At 64.9% G+C, this 17,833-nt stretch overlaps 1 protein-coding gene across 1 annotated transcript; it reads left to right on the forward strand.

Annotated features, from left to right (window-relative positions):
• Positions 1-3,479: 3,479 nt before the first annotated feature.
• On the forward strand, positions 3,480-17,112 carry PPRC1 (PPARG related coactivator 1). Its single transcript, XM_086466590.1, has 14 exons — positions 3,480-3,620; positions 7,543-7,686; positions 7,829-7,984; positions 8,426-8,536; positions 8,914-11,677; positions 12,094-12,147; positions 12,542-12,602; positions 12,958-13,025; positions 13,189-13,990; positions 15,523-15,702; positions 15,875-15,938; positions 16,185-16,306; positions 16,453-16,604; positions 16,928-17,112. The coding sequence occupies exons 1-14, from the start codon at positions 3,480-3,482 to the stop codon at positions 17,029-17,031; spliced, it is 4,923 nt and encodes a 1,640-aa protein (XP_086322716.1). The 3' UTR covers positions 17,032-17,112.
• The last annotated feature ends 721 nt before the right edge of the window (positions 17,113-17,833 follow it).

Below are 17,833 nucleotides of genomic sequence, written 5' to 3' on the forward strand. Positions count from 1 at the left end.
ACCCGCGGGTGAGGGGTCTCGGGGCCGCGGGCTGCGTGACCCCGGGGAGCTCGTCCTCCGTGGGGACGTGGTGCAGGGCTGGGCGTCTCCTCCAGGCTTGCCCCGGCCCCGAGGGAGCTCGGCGGCTCCCCCCAGGGCCCTGCGGAGGCCCCAGGCTGCAGCTCCCGGCAGGAGGCCAGCAGCCTCCCGGCCCGGGCTGCCCTTCCCCAGAGGCGGAGAAACAACCGGGGGGAAGGTGGAGGGACGAGTGTGCGGGCACCCGCAGCCCGGGAGTGGATGAACTCGCCCATCCAAGCCTAGAGCCCGGCGGCGTGTGGCCGAGATCCGGATCCCAGGGCAGCTGGCGGCGATTTTCAGCCGAGAGGCTCGGGGAAGGAGGGGGGGACGCCATGGCTGTTCAGCGTGGCGCAACACGAGGCTGGTGCTGTTGGGGACCTTGGCAGTCCCCCAGCCTGGGGCACCGTGGAGGCTGCCAGCCCCAGAGGAGGCTGGAGGAGGGTGAGTGGGAGGGCAGGGGCCAGGCAGCCACAGAGCCGGGGAGGGGGGGAGCAGGAAGGAAAGAGGTTTTGCAGCAACGTGTTGCACGGTCAGGGAGGTCATGGCTGGCGTTTGCCACACCTTGTGCGGAGATGGCAGGGGCTGCCAGGCTGGAGGCAGGGAAACCGCTCGGATCTGTGCTGCACCCTGTGCCGTGCAGGAGTATGACAGCATCCCTCCACCCTCCCAGGCCTGGGGCTGGAGAGACACCAGGGCAGAAGGAGCAGAGTGACACCCAGACAGGGTCTCCCTGGGGGCACCTGCCTCACCAGCATTGCCCCCCTCAAGACGAGCCCCATGAGGGATCCTCTAGCCCCACGCAGCTGTGCAGGACCCTGTGCGCCTGCTGTAGGGCCAGAACCTGGCATGGCCCCATCTGTGAGGGCAGGTGGTGTCCCTCTGCAGCCCTGCGAAGATGTAGCCCCAGCCCCGTGGTGGGAGCAGCATCCTGGGCAGAGCAAACTGCCCGGGGGGAGCTTGGGCCCCATCTCCCTCCCTGCAGAAGGGCCCGACGTCAGCCAATCTGCTCCTGCCCGGGTGGCTCTCACATTCCTCTTCACTGAGTGTCCTTTAAGCATCACATGGGTTTGAGCTCTCCTTTACAGGCTGCTCCCACTAGCCCCGAGCAAGCTGTCGGCTCTGGGTGCTGCACAGGCTGAGCCTGGGTGGCACTGGGCAGCATCAGGATGGGCTGTTAGCAGGCTGTGCCTGGCCAGGGACGTCAGCCGTCACCGCGTGTGGAGGGAGGGGAGCTGCAGAGCTGGGATGCAGTACGCGCATTTTCCTTTCTGCCTGTTGTTTGTTTTTCCTTGTGAACAAACAGGAGTGCCTGGTGCTGCCCCTGTGCCAGGAGAGTGCCCCTGCCGTGGGTCATCCTGGGGGAGGGAGGTACCTGCATATGGGTTTCCCTCTGATGGCACCCCAGGGACCCCACATGCAGGACCAGCATCAAGCTAGGCTTGCTCCATGAGGGATCAGCTTCACAGTGCCACAGCGTCCTGCCACACACAGGGACAGAGTGATTGGGCAGGTCACCGCACGCCCAGGGTGCACCTGAGGGAGAGGAGGAAAGCTGCGGGGCTCTGAGGGCAACATTGCTCTGCGTCCCTGTCAGCAGGTCCCTGGATCATGGCTGGCTTCTCTTGGGGCCAGTGGAGAGACACGGGCTTTTCCAAAGTGACTCGTTCCTTACTTTAGACACATTGAGCTTGGGAGAAGCAAAGGGTCTTTCACGGTGGCAACCACTCCTGGGTGGCAGATGGAGCCCAGAGCGCTTGCCCAGGCTTCCCTGCTCCCTCTGCAGTGCCAGGGGCAAGTGCTGGCCAGAGGAGCCTGTTGTCACAACCCACGCAACCTCCCGCAGCCGGCACCCCAAGGGTGCGCTCGCATCCCACCTTACCAACATGTGAGCACGACCCAGTGGGTGCTTTCCAGTGCTCATGGGCCCACAGCCCTGGAGGAGGGCCCAGCTGCCTGGCTGCTGCTTGGCCAGAGAAGCATGCCAGTGGGAGGTTTGGAAGGTGCTACAGGCTTGTTGGAGGAGGAGGGGATCTGCTCCCCTAGACGAAAGCCTGTGTGTTGCTAGGGAGGAGCAGCCCTTAAGAGGCAGGAGGTGACGTGGGACAAGCGATTGCAGATGAAAGTCCCTTGTGGCAGGGGTGGAAGGAGCAGCAAGGCTCCGTGTGTCAGACACGACCCGGCTCAGCAACCAGGCACGCAAGGCTGAACAAAGCAGCTCTGTCCTGTGGATCCCCAAGGGAATCTGGCCTGGGCAGGTCTGTGCCCCCAGGGACTGATGTAGGGGCGAGGACAATTAGCCCCTGCCAGGCAAATCCTGCACCGCAGAGCTCCTACCAGCATGTCCGTACTGCACTTGTGCTGCCGTGAGCACAGCCCTGCACCCCATGAGACGATCCTGCTGTCTGGAAGCCAGAAGAGCCACAGGAGGTGACAACACCCAAAGGGACTCTGGGCTTACCGAGCAGGGTCACCAGAAGGGAGCCAGGCCAAGAGCCATGCACACACCAGCACCCCTTGGCCCTCCTGGGGGAGCTGGGCTGGACAACAGCTGTGTCAAGTGAGCCGAGTTTGGTTTCCTCCCATCCCTTGCACCTTCCCGACAACTTTCTGCATGTCAGCTCTGGAGAGCTGCACAAGCCCAAGTGCGGGCTGATACTCGGCACCCAGTCCTGCCCCACGGCGTGCCAGGGCAGCTCACGGTCCCCATCCTGCCTTTCACGCCGGATAAGTTGTTTTTGGTTTTTGTTTTTTTTTTTTTTTTTGGTGCCCCTTTGCCCGCCACACGTGCGTGTCACCCCCATCAACCCCACGCCGGGGTCTGGCTCAATGAAGCCCCATCCGCGCTGCTGCAAAGGCACCTCCCGGCGCAGGGGAGACACCGAGCCCCGGCCGGGCGCTGCTGCTGCTGCGCCAGCGCTGCCCGCGCTTGCCGGCAGCCCAGGGGACACGGGGGGGGGGGGGGGGGGGGGGGGGGCGCCGCCAGCCCCCCGGGACGCCGGAGGCCGCCGCGCCCACGTGTGCGGCAGAGCCGGCAGCGGGGCGGGCCCCGTCGGCGCCGCGGGAAAACGCGCGGCGGCCCCGCCCCGATTGGGCGCTTCCCGCCAGTGACACCCGCTCCGCCCCGCCCACCCCGCGCCGTAGGGCGGGGCCGACCCTCCTCGCCCTCGCCCGCTGCAAAGATGGCGGCGAAGCACAGGGTCCTGCCCGCTCTCAAGATGGCCACCCGCCCCCCGCTGCCGTGCGCCCCCGCAGGCCGGCGTCCGCCGTTCGGCTCGCCGCCGGCGGCGAAGGGGTGCGTTCCCGGCGCACCCCGCGCGGGGCAGGGCGGGGCGGCGCTGTGGCCGCTGGGAGCTGTAGTGCGGGGTGGGCGGCGGTCACGTGCCGCGCCCGGCAGTGGCCGCGCTGGGAGCGGAGGCGCCAAGATGGCGGCGCTGCGGGGCGGAGCGGTGCCCGCCGCGGCCGGGGCCGGGATCGGCGGCGCCGCGGCCGGGGCCGCTCCACGGGGGCTGGCGGGCGGCGGAGCCCCGCGGGAGCCGCCCCTCCGCGCCGGCAGCCCGTTGCAGGTAGGCGGCGGCGGGGGGCGGCGGGCCGCGCCGTGACACGTGGAGGCCGGGGCGGCTCCCGCGGTGGCGGCACCACGTGTGCCGGGAGCGGGCCTGCCGCGCCGGTGGCGGGCGGGGGACCCTGTGTGGGCCGTGGGGCGCCCCTTCCGCAGGCTGAGCGGGGTGCCCGGTGCTCTCCCGACGAGGTGGGGTGGTGGCGGCGGCACCGGCGCGGAGGGGGGGGGCCGCGGCACGGCCCCGAGACCCGCCGAGGTGGGGGTCTCGGTGCTTCCCGCGGGAGGTGACACCCAGCCCCTGGGGAGCGGGGGGCCGGGGGGGCACCGGCCGGGTCCCTCTCCGGGGTCCCTCCATCCCGGCGCCGCCCCCCGCCACCTGCTGCCGCGGGGGGTGTGTGGGGGGGCGCGGTTTGGGGCACTGACACCCGCAGGTTTTGGTGGCCGGAGCTCCCGGTGGAGGCCGCGGGGTGCTGCACGGAACGGGGGAAGCTTCCCCGAGCTGTACCGGTGGCTTATCCCGGGAGAAGTGGGGGTTTATCCCGAGGGAAGCGTCTCTCGCTCCGGGGAGGGTCTGGGGCGCGGTGCTGCCGGTTGTGCGCAGCGTCCCTGCCGCCGCCGGTGTCACCGGCCCCGGTGGGACCCTGCCGGTGCTGGGCCGGGGCGCTGGGTGTGGGTGCGCTGCCATCTGGGTGGGGAATGCGGGGATGCAGCACCCCTGGATGGGACCTGGGGGCACCTCTGCTGTGCATTTTTGGGATTTTGGGAAGCCTCACGCTTCTGCCCCTTCCAGGGTGGTCCTGCCCGGCTGGGGGGCTGCCCCGGGGGCTGCGGAGGAGACCCCCTGCCCCGAGCCCGGGCAGGGGGACACCGAGCCCGTCTTGCCTCTCCCTGACACAGAGGGAGCAGCCTTCGTTTGGGGAAGAGAAGCGTGTTCCCACCTGGCGCTTCCCAAAAGCAGCCGAGGACTCCACGGAGCATCCTCTGCCGGTGCCGGGCGGCCTGGCTGGAGCTCCCCCGATTTCCCGGGCTCGCCCTTCGCCTCGGTGGGCAGCTCCAGCCAGGTGAGAGCTGCCTTGGCAGCCGGTGCAGGGAGGATGGATGCCCTCTGCTTGGGGCGTAGCCCCGGCACGGTGTACTGGGCACACACGTCACTAGCGCGGCTCGGACGGTACCCGCGGAGGCCTCGGTCGTGCCTCCTGAGTACCACAGCAGCGAGCGCAGCGTCCCCTGCTCTGGCTGGGTGCCGCAGGCGCTGGTGGCTGCGCTCAGGCCGTCTCTGTCTCCAGCTGTTGGCTCGAATCCCGTCTCTCCGTGTGCCCAAAGCTCGCTCCGGGGCTGTGGGCATCCTCCCTTCTCTGCGCCAGCGCCGGCTGCTCAGGCACAGTGCGGCCTGAGACCAAGCCTGTCCTTGAACATCCCTGTGACCCGCAGCCTCTTCCCCGCTGAGCGTAAAGCAAACACGAGGAGCTGGGAGGGTGCGGAGGGTGTCCCCCATGAGCTAGCGGGGACAGGGGCCTCCGGCAGGGAGGAGAGGGGCAGGGATGCGGGAGCAGGCTGGGCTGGTTCGTAGCCCAAGCGTCGAGGGCTGAAGGAGGTGCCCGGCCCCAGGTGGATCAAAGGGAGTCCTGGGGGAACGCAGCCTCGTTCGCCGGTGACTCACGGCTGTGGGACTCCTTCTTGCAAGGCGCTGAGTCAAAGGAGTTGAGGAGGGCTTGGGAGATCGCCCGCTCGCCCTCCCTCCTGGGCTGCGGGCGGGAGCCGCGGGAAGAGGCCGTTTGAGTGGGAGGATTTTACTTCCCTCCTTCCAAACGTCCAGTGCCAGTCACGGCTGGAAACCTCTTATTAGACGCTGCCTTTGGGGAGAGCCGGCCCTGTGGCCAGATGGGTCGGGCCATGCAACTGCGGGGGCATCCCCCGCACCCCCTTGCTGTCAGCAGGCAGGGTGACCTGGCCCCACGTCCCTTGGCCGGTGATGCTCTGTGAGATCCCTCCTGCTGGCTCCTCCGGTGGCCCGGGCGCCTCTGCTCACCGGTCACCGCTGACTCAGGGCTGCACGCCGGCGCTTGGCAGTGCTGGGTGTGTGAGCCTGGATGTGCTTCCCCGCTCCTCCCAGTATCTCCAGGAGGATTGGCTGGGAACCGCAGCCAGGCTGCGCCGCAGACGGCTGCCAGCGAGGCTCTGCGCCGGGCTCTGACCGGCAGCCAGCGCCGGCCGAGGGAGGCGGCTGATGATGCTGAGCGGTGAAACTGCTCCACAGCCTGATCCGCACGGCGGGGTGGAGCAGTGTCCTGGTGTCACCGGCGGGCTCCGCTTCCAGGTGGAGAGCCCTGGGAGAGGGTGGCCGGGGCTGCCGAGCCACCTGCCGAGCCCCAAACCACGGCAGGCTCCTGCTCTTCGGGGCTGCCCTGTCGGCGTGCAGTAACAGGCCTGGGGGGATTTGGGGCGGGGGGATGCGGGGCATTGCTGTGGGGGTCCTGGCTTTGATTCCCAGCCTAGTCCTGGGATGCCTGTGCTCCGGGGTCACACGGGGCTCCTGGCTGTGCTGTGGCCAGAGATGCCTGCTCTGTCTGATGGGGGCAAGTCTCTGAAGAGCCCCAGAGACCGAGGATTTGGGCATATGGCTTTGGCGCTGCCGTATTTTAGGGAACACCTGTTTAGTGACACACCTGCTGTCCTTCCGGTGCGATTTCCCTCTTGCCAGAAGAGGATTTCAAAGTACAGGCAGGTCTTGCACAGGGATGAGGGGGGGGTTTGTCCCATGTGGGATGAGGCTTGTTCAAGCTGCCGTACTACGTGAAACACTGGTGAGCCGCATCAGATGCACATCCCCCAAGGTTCAGCCAGTTTCTCCCCGTGCTGCTCCAGGGGGAGGACAGCTCACTGCCTCCTGTTCCCCGCCAGCTTTGGGAAGGATGTGTTCTCTCCCAGGGCTCCATCCTTGGTGCCCTTATCTTCCCTGCCTGCGTTATCTCTGCCTAAGCCCATTTGCAAACAGGAATTCGTGTCCTGTCTCGTGCAGACAACACGCCTGCGCTGCTGCTCCGCTCCTGGCAGAGGCTGCATGTCTGGTGGCTCTGCCTCAGCCGGGGGCTGCAGCCCCTGCCCTCGCCCAGCATCTCACTTTTCCTGGGTGAGCCCCGCAGCGCTGGGCTGTGTGGCACCGTGGAGCGTGGTGTGAAGACCTCTCTGAAGTTATCTGGTGTTACCCAAACATCCCTGGAGCTGGCTGGGATACTGGAAAAGGACATGGGGCTGGGAATTTGAAGGAAGAAGAGCAACAAAGCCAGTTTGGTCCTGGTTTGCAAGCACAGCTCGTGTCCTCTTGTAGCCTGCAGCAGAGGTGTCGGGGTAGGGCCCCAGCAGTGGTAGCTGGCTGCATCCCTGTTGCTGACTTCGGCGCTTTTGTTATGAATTTCGTAATGGTTTTGGGCTTATGTGAAGCGCCGACAGCCAGAGTTGGAGGAGCGCGTGACAGTCTGTGGGGTGGGGGGAGCCTGCCTCCCCTCCCTGTCCAGCACGAGCAATGCGTGGTGTTGGGCAGAGCCCGGGAGTTGCTGAGGGTTCAGCCATTCCTATTCCCAGTCACTCAGCTGCGGAGCGAATGGGGCGGGAGTTTTTGGCATGGAGGCATCCCTGGTAATCGGAAGGGTCTCAGGCTGAAAGTGGCACAGGGCTTTGTGCAGTGGGGTGGACTGGCTGGCCCGAACCTCTCCCAAAAAGCAAGGGGGAAAGGTCCCCTGTGCCATCCTCTGACCTGCAGCGCAGCCGTGTCCCACCTGCCTCCCCTACGTGTTTAGGGGAGCGGCAGTGAGCTCACCCCTGTCGGCAGCGCAGGCTGTCGGGAAGCCACGGGCGCTGCGGAGGAGATCAGCGCTGGCAGTGGTGCTGTGCAAAGTTTTTACCTGGCTCCCTGTGCTCCTCGACAGTGCTTTTCCCTCGAGGAGGATGACCTGAACTTAACGTCACTGGATGCAGAAACCATCTTGGAGGCTGAAGAGATCCTGGGGACGATGCAGAACTATCTTGACTCCTCTGTGATCTCCATCATCGAGGACCTCTCTCTGAGCGAGGTGGGAGCCCATACACGGGTGTGGGAAGCGGTGTCCAGGCTGGCTCTGGCTGTAGCATGGGTGGGGGTGGTGGCGGTGTCCCCCATGGCCGGGTCCCATGGCTGTGCCCCACCATCCTCTGAGACTGCCCCGGTCCTTGCAGCAAAGCAAGGCCTGCCTGGATGCGCAGAACGAGCTGTCCCTGCTGACTGCCATCACTGAGATCCTGGACAGCACAGATGACGAGACCCTGTCCCCCTTCGACACCATCATGGATGCAGAGCTGCTGACCTCGCCTCGGGAGCGGGAGAATCCCTCGGTGAGTTGCGGGGCAGAGCCAGCCTGACCCCAGAACAGGTGGGAAGATGCTCAGGCCGGGCTCTGCCAGGTCCTGACACGAGAGTGCCCTGAGGTGGTAGGATCCTGGTCCGCAGCACCCTGGGATGGTCCCTCTGACCAGCAATGTGAGAGAAGGGCTGAGCCAGCCCTAGACACCCCCAAGGCTCTGGTGTGGGCCTGGGGGGCCATGCCTTCACCTTGGGTCTTGGTGTAGAGGCAGAGATGTGCCAGAGGCTTTGAGGAGCAGCACGTCCCCTTCTGCTCGACCAGCTGGGGCTGTGCGTGCCACGGGTGAAACAGGGCTGAGTTTGCTCCTGGGCTTTGTGGGGTGATGCATGGCTGCTGTGGGGCCGGGGGTGGCCTGTCCCCTTCAGCAGTAGAAACCTGTGGCTGCTTTATCTTCTCTCCGTCTTCTCTTCAGTTTCAGAAGTTTCTCAGCTTATCCCGTCCCTCACTGGAGTGCGAGAGCGCTGCCTCGGAGCAGCCCAAGGCTCTCAGGCCTCGCAGCAGCAGCATCTCTGTGGCTGGGAAGGTGAGCAGCTGAGCAGGAGAAGCTGAAGGAGCAGTGTTGAGGTGGTGGTGGGATAACTGTGTCCCTGCTGTTTGACCCCTGCCTTCCCACCTGGCACAGCGTCCTCTCCCAGAAGCGATGCTTTTGCAGGGCACTGGTGGCAGTGAGGGCAGGGCCTGGCCCAGCTGGTGGTCTCTGTGGGACTGGGGGTGCTGTGGATGCCCCCGTAGGGGTGCGGCTTTCCAGCCCTGTTGTGTCTTACTGGGAGGGTCGAACGTGTTCCAGCATTTTGTCTGCCCAGAGGCTTTGCTGTAGGGTTGTGGCAGACAGTTGGCTGTGCCTGGGGGCGCTCCAGTGAAAGCCCAGGAGCTGACACTCACTCTGGTTCCCCTTCTCAGACTGATACAGACCTGGCTTGGGACTGTGCTGCTCACTGTGTCGAGGACCTGGCACTGCCAAAGAAGCAAGTCTGCAGCACCCCGAGAGTGGAGAGGAAGATGAGCAGGCACCGGGCCCGAGAGCAGCCCCTGCCACAGCGCAGCGATGGAGAGGAAGAGGAGGAGGAGGCTGCCTTAAGCCCGGAGCTTGATAGCAGCATGGAGGCTGGGGAGTTTTGTGTGAGCAGGGCTGGCGCGGCGCTGGAGGAGCGCGAAGACCCCTGCATCATCAACACAGGCGACGTGTCCCTGAGCGAGCTGGTGAAGTCCATGCACCCGTACTGCCTGCCCACCTTCACTGTGTGCCTGGACCCCGAGACCGAGCCTGTGGCCAAGGAGCTCCTGAGTGGTCCCGTCTTGCTGGAAATTGTGCCTGGCGAGGGGGAGAGCGTGGAGATCCCTGTGGTCCTGCAGCCTTTGGCTCCCAGCTTCCCTGACCTGCAGCCCCAGCTCCTGGGAGCAGAGGAGGGTACTGGGGAGTCAATCTCAGAGAACCGAGAGGAGCTGCCAGGAGTTCCGGCCCAGAAAAATGGGATGGAGGAAGAGAAGGAGGAGAAACTGCCTGGGAAGGAACCCTCGTGCACTACCCCGGAGAGCACCTCCCCACCGGAGACAGCAGCACCCGGAGCCTGCAGCCCTGACAGCAGCTCCCAGCGCAGCACGGAGGCCCCGGTGGGTGACAAACGCGAAGGCTCTGAGAAGGGACGTGGCCGTGAGAGAGCGAGGAAGAGTCGGAAAAAGAAAGCAGAAGAGGACCAAAGCGAGCAGGCCAGGCCAGGCAGGGACTGTGTGGCCCACCGGCTCCGCTCGGCCGGCTCCGGGCAGCCCCCGAGCCAGCCAGCCACCGGCCGGCGACGGGCAGCGTGTCCCTCTGTCCAGGTCTCGGACTTCCTGGAGCGGCAGCTGGAGCAAGCCCGAAAGGAGGGGCAGATGGAGCTGTGTGCTGAGCGGGCGCCACGGCCCCGGGGCAGGCCCCGGAGTACACCTCAGAGCACGGCGGGGGCCTGCCCGCTCGAGAAAGCGCAGCAGGAGCTGCAGAAGGAGCTGGTGCCAGAAACGGTGAGCGTGGCCCTGGAGAAGGCTGAGACTGTGGTGCCTCTGGAGAAGACCACATTGAGTGTGGAGGAGCAGCCAGCAGCTGCATGTCCCAACCCGGCAGACCAGGCTGAGGGCGGGGGAGGCGCACAGCTGGCTGCTGGACAGGGCAGTGGGGCCTTGGAGGCTGCCTCTCCACTCCCGGACCAAGGCGTGGGGCTGGAGCCCCCCCCGAGCTTGCCAGCAGCGGAGCCAAGCGAGGGTCTGCCCAGGGAAGCCAAGCCCAAGGCCCTGAGCCTGCGGGAATACCGCATCCGCATGCTGCACCGCCAGCCCAGCCCAGGCAGCAGGAAGGATGGCGAGAAACAAGCAGCCAGCAAGTGGCCCAGCGTCCCTGACCCTCCAACAGAGCTGGCAGAGATCCCCTGCCTGGTGTCACCCATGCGCCCTGCCACCGAGGCGGACAGCACTCAGAAGAGCCTGGAGAAACCCACCAGCCCTGCTGCTGTCCCTTCTGCCGGCAAAGTTCCCCCCACTCTGGCTCCGGCACTGGCACCTGCCGCGGCTCCAGCGCCTGCCACAGCTCCACCACCCCCATCAACACCAATGCCTTTTGTCGCACCAAACGTGCCCCCAGCTGCTGGGGCAGCCCCCGCCGGGATGCCACCAGCCTCTGCCGGTGCTTATGCCCTTTACCCACCAGTGCCTTCCTGGCCCTGCTTCAGCCCGCAGCCTGTGGGCTGCCATGGTTTGCCCCCACCGCCCAGTGCCGGCTCCTCCAGCACTTTTCACATGGTGCCTGGCCTCCCGCCTCCAGCCATGGCCTGGCCCCCGCCAGCTGTGCCGCCCCCGCCTCCGTTTGGCCCTGGCAGCCCCTATGCCCCGGTAGGGTGGGCACCGCCATCCTACTGGCCTGGAATCCCCATGCCACCACCGGTGCCTCCGTTGGCATACGGGGACCCCGGAGCAGCACTGCAGGGCGCTGCCGCCTTCCCAGCTGGCGGCCACCCCAGCATGGCCCTCCTGCATGGGCAGCCTCCTGCCACCCCTGTGCTCAGCTGCCCGGAGCCGCTGGCCTTCCCTGCCCAGCCGCCCGCTGCCCTCACCAGCGAGATGGGGGCTGCAGGTGGCTCAGGCAGGCCGGCAGCCAGCAGGGTGTCAGACCCCAGGAGGCAGGCACGGCTGGCAGGGGAGAGCTCTCTCCCCAAGGCCCCTCCAGCCCCAGCCTCTGCCCAGCCCCTGGCAGCCCCATCAGCTGCTGCTGCCCAGCCTGGCAGGGGCCCTCCTGCAGTGCCAGCCCAACACACGGCAGCCCCCCAGGCTGCCCCCACACAGCCTCTGGAGGAGCCCCAGGCTGCAACCCCAACCCAGCTCCCACAGGAACCCCACGCTGCCATCCATTGCCCTGCAGAGGTGTCCCCTGGCACCCGCCCCATGGAGGAGGCTGCAGGGCCAGGCAAGGGGGCAGCGGAGGAAGCCCTGCTGGAGCCCAAAGCAGCCACTGGGCAGGAGCCACCCGGCCAAAAATCCACCTCCCAGGCTGCAGCACCACCACCAAAAGTGCGTCGAGAGAGCAGCCTGCCCAGCAAGGCACCCATCGCACGGCCATGGAGGCACCAGCCCCTCCTGAGCTCCGTGCAGCCCAATGACAGCAGCAAGGACATCGTGCAAGCCTTCATCAGCGAGATCGGTGAGTGGGAGGGCTGCGGCGTGCTGGGTTGAGTGTTGTCAGCCACTGAGGCTGCGGTGCTGCCGGCAGCCCGGGTAGCGGGACCGGTTCCTGGCACTTCTGGGAGCGAGGGTGGCAAAGCTGCGCCTGTGGGCTTGCAGCCTCTTCCCAGTGCTCTGCCAGGGCATTGCCTCCAGTGAATGGTCTGGGCTGTCTGTGCCCAAACTGGTCCCTCCTGGGGCTGCAGAGCCGGGTGCTCCTGTCCTCACTGTGTGAGACTTAGAGCTGCTGTAGGCTCTGCCACCGGTTTTCCTCCCCAGCGCTTGCCCAGTCACCCAGGGAGGCTGATGCAGGGGGAGGTTGGGGCTGGGGTGCATCCCTGTGGTGCCAGGAGGGTTTTGGCTCACCTGACTTGCCGTGCTCTCTCCCTGGCCCAGGAATTGAAGCCACCGACCTGTCCAGCCTGCTGGAGCAGTTCGAGAAGTCTGAAGGTGGGGATGTGTCGTGCTGTCCCCCGCAGGGCTCCCTCTGTCCCATGCTGGCCTGCTTGGGCTTCCTGTGGTGGGGTGGGGCGCCAAGATGCTGCTGCCTGTGGGCTGGTGATACCCTGCCTGGGTGCCTTGTCCCGGGGGTGTCTCTGCCCCCATCTCCTTCTTGGCCTCTGAAAGCAGCCAAGGGTCCCCAGGGCAGCAAAGGGGGTGAAGAAGAGCCTGGGAAGGAAAGGGGATGTGCAGCTCCTCCCTGCAGGGAGCTGGGTTTGGGGTGCTGTGAAACCTCTCCCCAGCTGCACCCAGGGTGCTCTGTGTGTCCCTCTGTATGCAGGGTCTGTCCCCTGCCCACCAGCCCCAGCCTCTCATCACACTCACCCACCCACTCTCTTTTCAGCCAAGAAGGAGGAGGCTCCCGTGCAGCCCCCTGAGGACAGGCGGCCAGTGGGGAGCTCCGGGTGAGTACCAAGACCTTCGCGACTGGTGCCCCAGCGTGGAGGCCAGCAGAGGGCTGAGCCCTGCTTTCGGCGTAGGCGTGGGGCAGCTCTCAGTCCTGACAGGGTCTGAGCTGCACTGGGGACTGTGTCCACCAGACACCAGGAGGGACTGAGCTTGCTGGGCTGGGCGCCAGAGCTGGCGCTGGGGGAAGCGGTGGTGGGCATGACTTGGCTGTGCAAGTTCTATCCTCGCAGCTCTCAGATCCTCTGTCCCCCTGGCTCAGCTGGTGGGGCAGCTCAGGTGGGTGCCCCAGGCACGGGGACTGGGGTTGGGCTTTGGCTGCCGCATTTGACAACGCTTCTTTCCGCTTCTCAGGCCTGAGACCCAGCAGGACAAGAAGCCCCCGGACAGCCTGCAGGCCTCTGAGCTGGCCAATGTGGCAGGTAAAGCCTGCGGCAAGGCAGGGGAGCCCACTGAGTCTCGGCAAGGGCTATCATGGGGCTGGGGGAGACCCCAGGGCTTGAGGGGAGCTGGGCTGGGAGGGAGCCCCAGCCTGGTGGGTTGCGGCAAGGGGCTACTCTTGAAAGCTGTCCGGTGCTCTCACAGGCCTCACCCCCCCAGCGACGCCCCCCCACCAGCTCTGGAAGCCATTGCCTGCTGTCTCGCTGCTCCCCAAGGCCCAGTCACCTGGGTCTGTGCCCCAGGAAGGGCCCCAGAAGACAGCCAAGCCGATGAAAGCCAAGCCGCTGGCCCCAAGCAAGCCCCAGGGGAAGAGCCTGGTGTCGACCCCTGCCAGCTCGGGCCCCAGCCACGTCTGCTCGGGAGACCACGACTACTGCATCCTGGGTGCGGCGCGGCCGGAGAGCAACGGCAGTCCTGGCCCACAGCCCCCTGCCGAGGGCGGCTCCCGCTGGAACGTCAAACACCACCGGGACATCACTATCAAACCCATCTCCTCCTTAACCAATCGGACGCTGGACCAGCCCAAGCCCACCCCACCAGCCCCCACCACCACCACTGTGGGGCCCAGCCAGGAGCCCCTGGGGACGGCCTGCTTAGCCCCCCTGGATTATCGGACTAGCGTCCCCAACAAGGCCACCGCCGGGTGCAGCAGCCCCCCCACCTCGGTGCTCCTGTCTCCAGCTGCATCCCCCTGCCGGGACCAGGAGATGCGGACTCCCAGTGCCCAGCCCAGCCATGCTGCTGCCAAGAGATCCCTGCGCTGCTACCGGAGACCCCGGGACTCACCCAGCCCCTCTGCCGGCAGTTGGAGGGCTGGCCGGAGCCGTGCCAGCCGCTCTTTCAGCTCCAGTTCAGACGGAGCTAGTGAGTCCTCATCTTCATCTTCATCCTCATCCTCCCGATCCCGGTCACGGTCGTTCTCCCCACCGTCCAAGCGGTGGCGAAGGTAAGTAGTGGAGCATCTGTCTGCTTGCTCTTTGGGCAATTGTTTGGTGGCTGGTCTCTTACAACGGTGCTCAGACCCCTCTTTATGGACCTACTTAATGGCTGTATTTGATCTTTTTGTCCTTGTGGGCCTTCTGAAGGGGTGCCTGGCTGCAGAGACGGGGGAGCTGCTGCAGCACCCTGCCAGTGGGTGTCTGGCTGAACCACATCTGGGCAGGTGTGCCTGCAAAGCCATCACTGAGCCAGGCTTCCTTACTCCTCATGGAATGCCATGGCACGAGTCTTTGGCTGCACCTTGGCTTTTGGATGGTTTTTCTGGGGTATTATTGCAGGTGTTGGTGTTTGTGCTGTGGGGCTGGTGCGGCCCTTGAAGTAGAAATGAGAGGAGCCACAATGGAGCCCTCCAGGAAGCTGCTGGAGGCAAGCAGAGAAAAACCCATCTGCCTTGGCTGCCTCAGAGGCTCCCCACACTCTCTATGGAGGTGGCTGCATAGGAAAGTGGGGCGGCTTGGTCTCTGCGGGACGCATTTGTTTTGGAGTCCTTGTGCACCTGAGTGATGCGCAGCCTGTCCCAGCTGGGGTGGGAAGTACTGGAGCTGGTGAGGAATGCCTCATTCACCCTTCCCTGGGTGTTCCACCCGTTCTGGAAACATCCCAAGTCATGGGGCACAAAGAGCTTGTCCAACTGAGGCCCCTCCATCGGTGGCCAATAGGTGTGGAGGCTGGAGCTGGAAAGTATATATATATAGTGCCCTGTCCCAGGGATGTGCAGCTCAGAGACTTGCTGTGTCTGGCTTGGCTTTCCAGCAAATGCAGCTAGCCCTGTGCTGGGAAATGTCCGCATGGACTGTGCCATCCTGACCTGCTGTTCTCCAGAATATGTGGCAGTACCAGGCAGCACAGCCCTCTCAGGGCCTGGGTTTGGGGGCCACCCATGGGCAGCATGTTTAGAGACAGATCCTGCTGCTAGCTGGAGGCAGCACAGCTTGGTCCCAGAGGGACCCTTAAGCTTTGCCTGGCCCAGCCAGGGAAGCTCTTGAGGGCAGAAGGCTGTGGGCATGGAAGCCCAGCCCTGTCTCAGTGCATGACGCAGCCCTTGGTGTGGTTGGAGGCACATATGGTGTCCATTTGCATGGCTGTTGAGTGCAACATGGATGTGGTGGCTCCAGTGTCATCCTGTGCACTATGTGGGGCTCAGCACGGCAGCCCTGGCCTCTCCTGGGCCCTTGCCCAGTCGCAGCCACGTGAGCATGTTCCCCCCGTGACTATTTGTTGCTCTTCAGAGGCTGTGCCTGTTGTGAGCGTGCTTCCTTTCTGCTGTGGTGTTTGGAGCCAAGTGGAGCAACATCTCTCTAGTGACATTACTGCCCTGGAAAACTTGGGCAGAGGTTTCCATGCCCCTCTCAGCCTGGGTATGGGTCCTGTCTCAGTGGGGTGCTGGGTACCTTGGGGAAAATGGAGGTCTTTTCCAGAGCCTCGTGGTGCTGGGCACAGCAAGGCCTCGGCACTGAGCTGCATCTCTCCTTCCCCCAGGTACCGCTCAAGATGTTCCCACAGCTCCTCCTCCCGCTCCAGCTGTGGGTCATGTGGCAGGTCCCGGGAGAGGTCCTCATCCTCATCATCAACGTCCTCCTACTCATCCAGGTCCACGTCCCGCAGCCAGTCCCGCTCCCGCTCCCCCTCGCCCCGCAGGAGGAGTAACAGGCGGAGAAGGTGAGCGTGACCACCCTGCAGGGGTGTGAGCTTCCCCCAATCCATCTCCCGGCCTCCTGTGTCCTGGGCAGGGGCGGACTCACTCCTTCAGTATCTCCCTTGTGTCGGGAATCACTCTCTTCTGGCCCCCCCATGATCCTGTAGCTCACATGTCCGGTTTCTGCCCTGCCAGATACAGTTACGACGCACAGGATCACTACCAAAGGCAGAGGATCCTCCAGAAGGAACGTGCAATAGTGAGTGCTGGAGGGCTGGGAAGCTGGGACTGGAGATTTGGGGTCCCCAGCCCCTCCATCACTTCAGAAAGCCGTGGGGTTGCAGCCTTGCAGGCAGCATTGCTGGGAGGTTCTGGCCAGGGCATGGCATGATGGGTGGTGATGCAGGGAGGGTGCTCTGTGCGAGAGGTCCTGCTCACGGGGGAAGCTTGGAGATGCCGAGTCCCTCTGTTCCCGTCTCATGAGGTGGTGCCTCCCCGCTCACAGGAGGAGCGGCGAGTTGTGTTTATCGGCAAGATCCCCAGCAGGATGACACGGTCGGAGCTGCGGCACCGCTTCTCTGTGTTTGGGGACATCGAGGAGTGCACCCTGCACTTCCGCTCCGAGGGGTAAGATCTGCTGGGACATGGGGCAGCCCCTTCCCAGGGATGGCTCCTCTTGGCCCTTTTCCCATTCCTCGAGGGGATGGCACAGACCGAGGGCAGACAAACATACTGCACTGCTGCTGATCTCCCTTCTTCTTCTCTGGCTCCAGGGACAACTATGGCTTTGTCACCTACCGCTACGCCGAGGAGGCCTTTGCCGCCATTGAGAGCGGGCACAAGCTGCGGCGCCCGGATGAGCAGCCCTTCGATCTTTGCTTCGGCGGCCGCCGGCAGTTCTGCAGGAGGAACTACGCTGACTTGGGTGAGTCGCACAGCCTCCAGGTTGGAGGGTGGCACCCTGGGTCCTCTCTCTTTCCCAGAGGTGTAGGGGTCGCCATCCTTGGTGTCAGACAGGCTTGGCTGGGCAGGGCCGTGTCCAAGGATAGTCCTGCCCCGAGGGGAGGTTGGATTGGGGCTCCTCGTCTCTCCAGTGCTGTGATGGAGGCCAGGTCTGGTCCTCCATCAGCTCAGCTCTGGGTCTAGAGGTTGACACGTGAAGTGAGATGGGAAGGAGTTGCTGCGGGGATGGCCGGAACTGTGCCAGTGTCCCTGTGGCTCAAGGCAGCCTCTCCCCATGTCTTACAGACTCAAACCGGGAGGATTTCGACCCAGCCCCTGTCAAGAGCAAGTTTGACTCCCTGGACTTCGACACGCTGCTGCGGCAGGCACAGCGCAGCCTGCGGAGGTAGCGGCAGGCGAGGCGGTGCGCCCGCCCCCACTTTTATACTCAAATACAAAAGACAAAAAAAGTATAGAGAGAGAGAAAGAGAGAAAGGAGGTTTTTAAGAAAAAGAAAAAGGAAAAAAAGAAATTTGTTTTATAATCAGTATTTAAGGAGGACGGGTCATTTGCCTTCGACCAGAGGGGCCTAGACAAGTGGCAGCCCCAGGCTTGCCCCAGCCGTGTAATAAATGTGGATGCCCAAACAGCAGCGCTGCCTCGTCTCCTCCTTCGCGTGGGCCATTGGCAGGCGTGGGCTGGGGCTGTGCCCCCTTAGGACCTTGGGGGCTCTGTGCTAGGGTCTGGCCCCATGAGAGGTAGCACAGCTCTGGGACTGGGGAACATGGGGCAGGACTGGGGTCATTGAGCTGCTCTGAGGGGTCTGGCAACCCCCAAATGGCCTGGCATGGAGTGAATGCCTCTGAGGAACAGGCAGTGCAGACCTCTCTGACCATGTTGGGCTCTGCTGGAGCGAGGATGCAGCACCCCGGCCCCGAGGCACCCATCTGGGTTTTGGGGCCACCTGCACCTCCCGTGGTGGCCACGGAGGGGCAGTGCAAGATCCTTCACCGCCGCTGCTCCCTGCTGTGGGCTGGGGTACAAGGGGCTCAAGGGTTTGGCAGGAGCACAGGCAGGGGTCTGCCCGCTCTGAGGGCAGCAGGCACAGCTGTGATGGCTGCCTGTCCCCTTCGAGCCCGCTGGTTGGTTTTGCTCCAGCTTGGCAGAAGGAGAAGGATGTCTGACATCCCATCACTGGGTGTCCCCTGAGGG

This window comes from Leptosomus discolor, chromosome 6 (assembly GCF_034619465.1).
Source record: "Leptosomus discolor isolate bLepDis1 chromosome 6, bLepDis1.hap2, whole genome shotgun sequence".
NCBI lineage: Eukaryota > Metazoa > Chordata > Aves > Leptosomiformes > Leptosomidae > Leptosomus > Leptosomus discolor.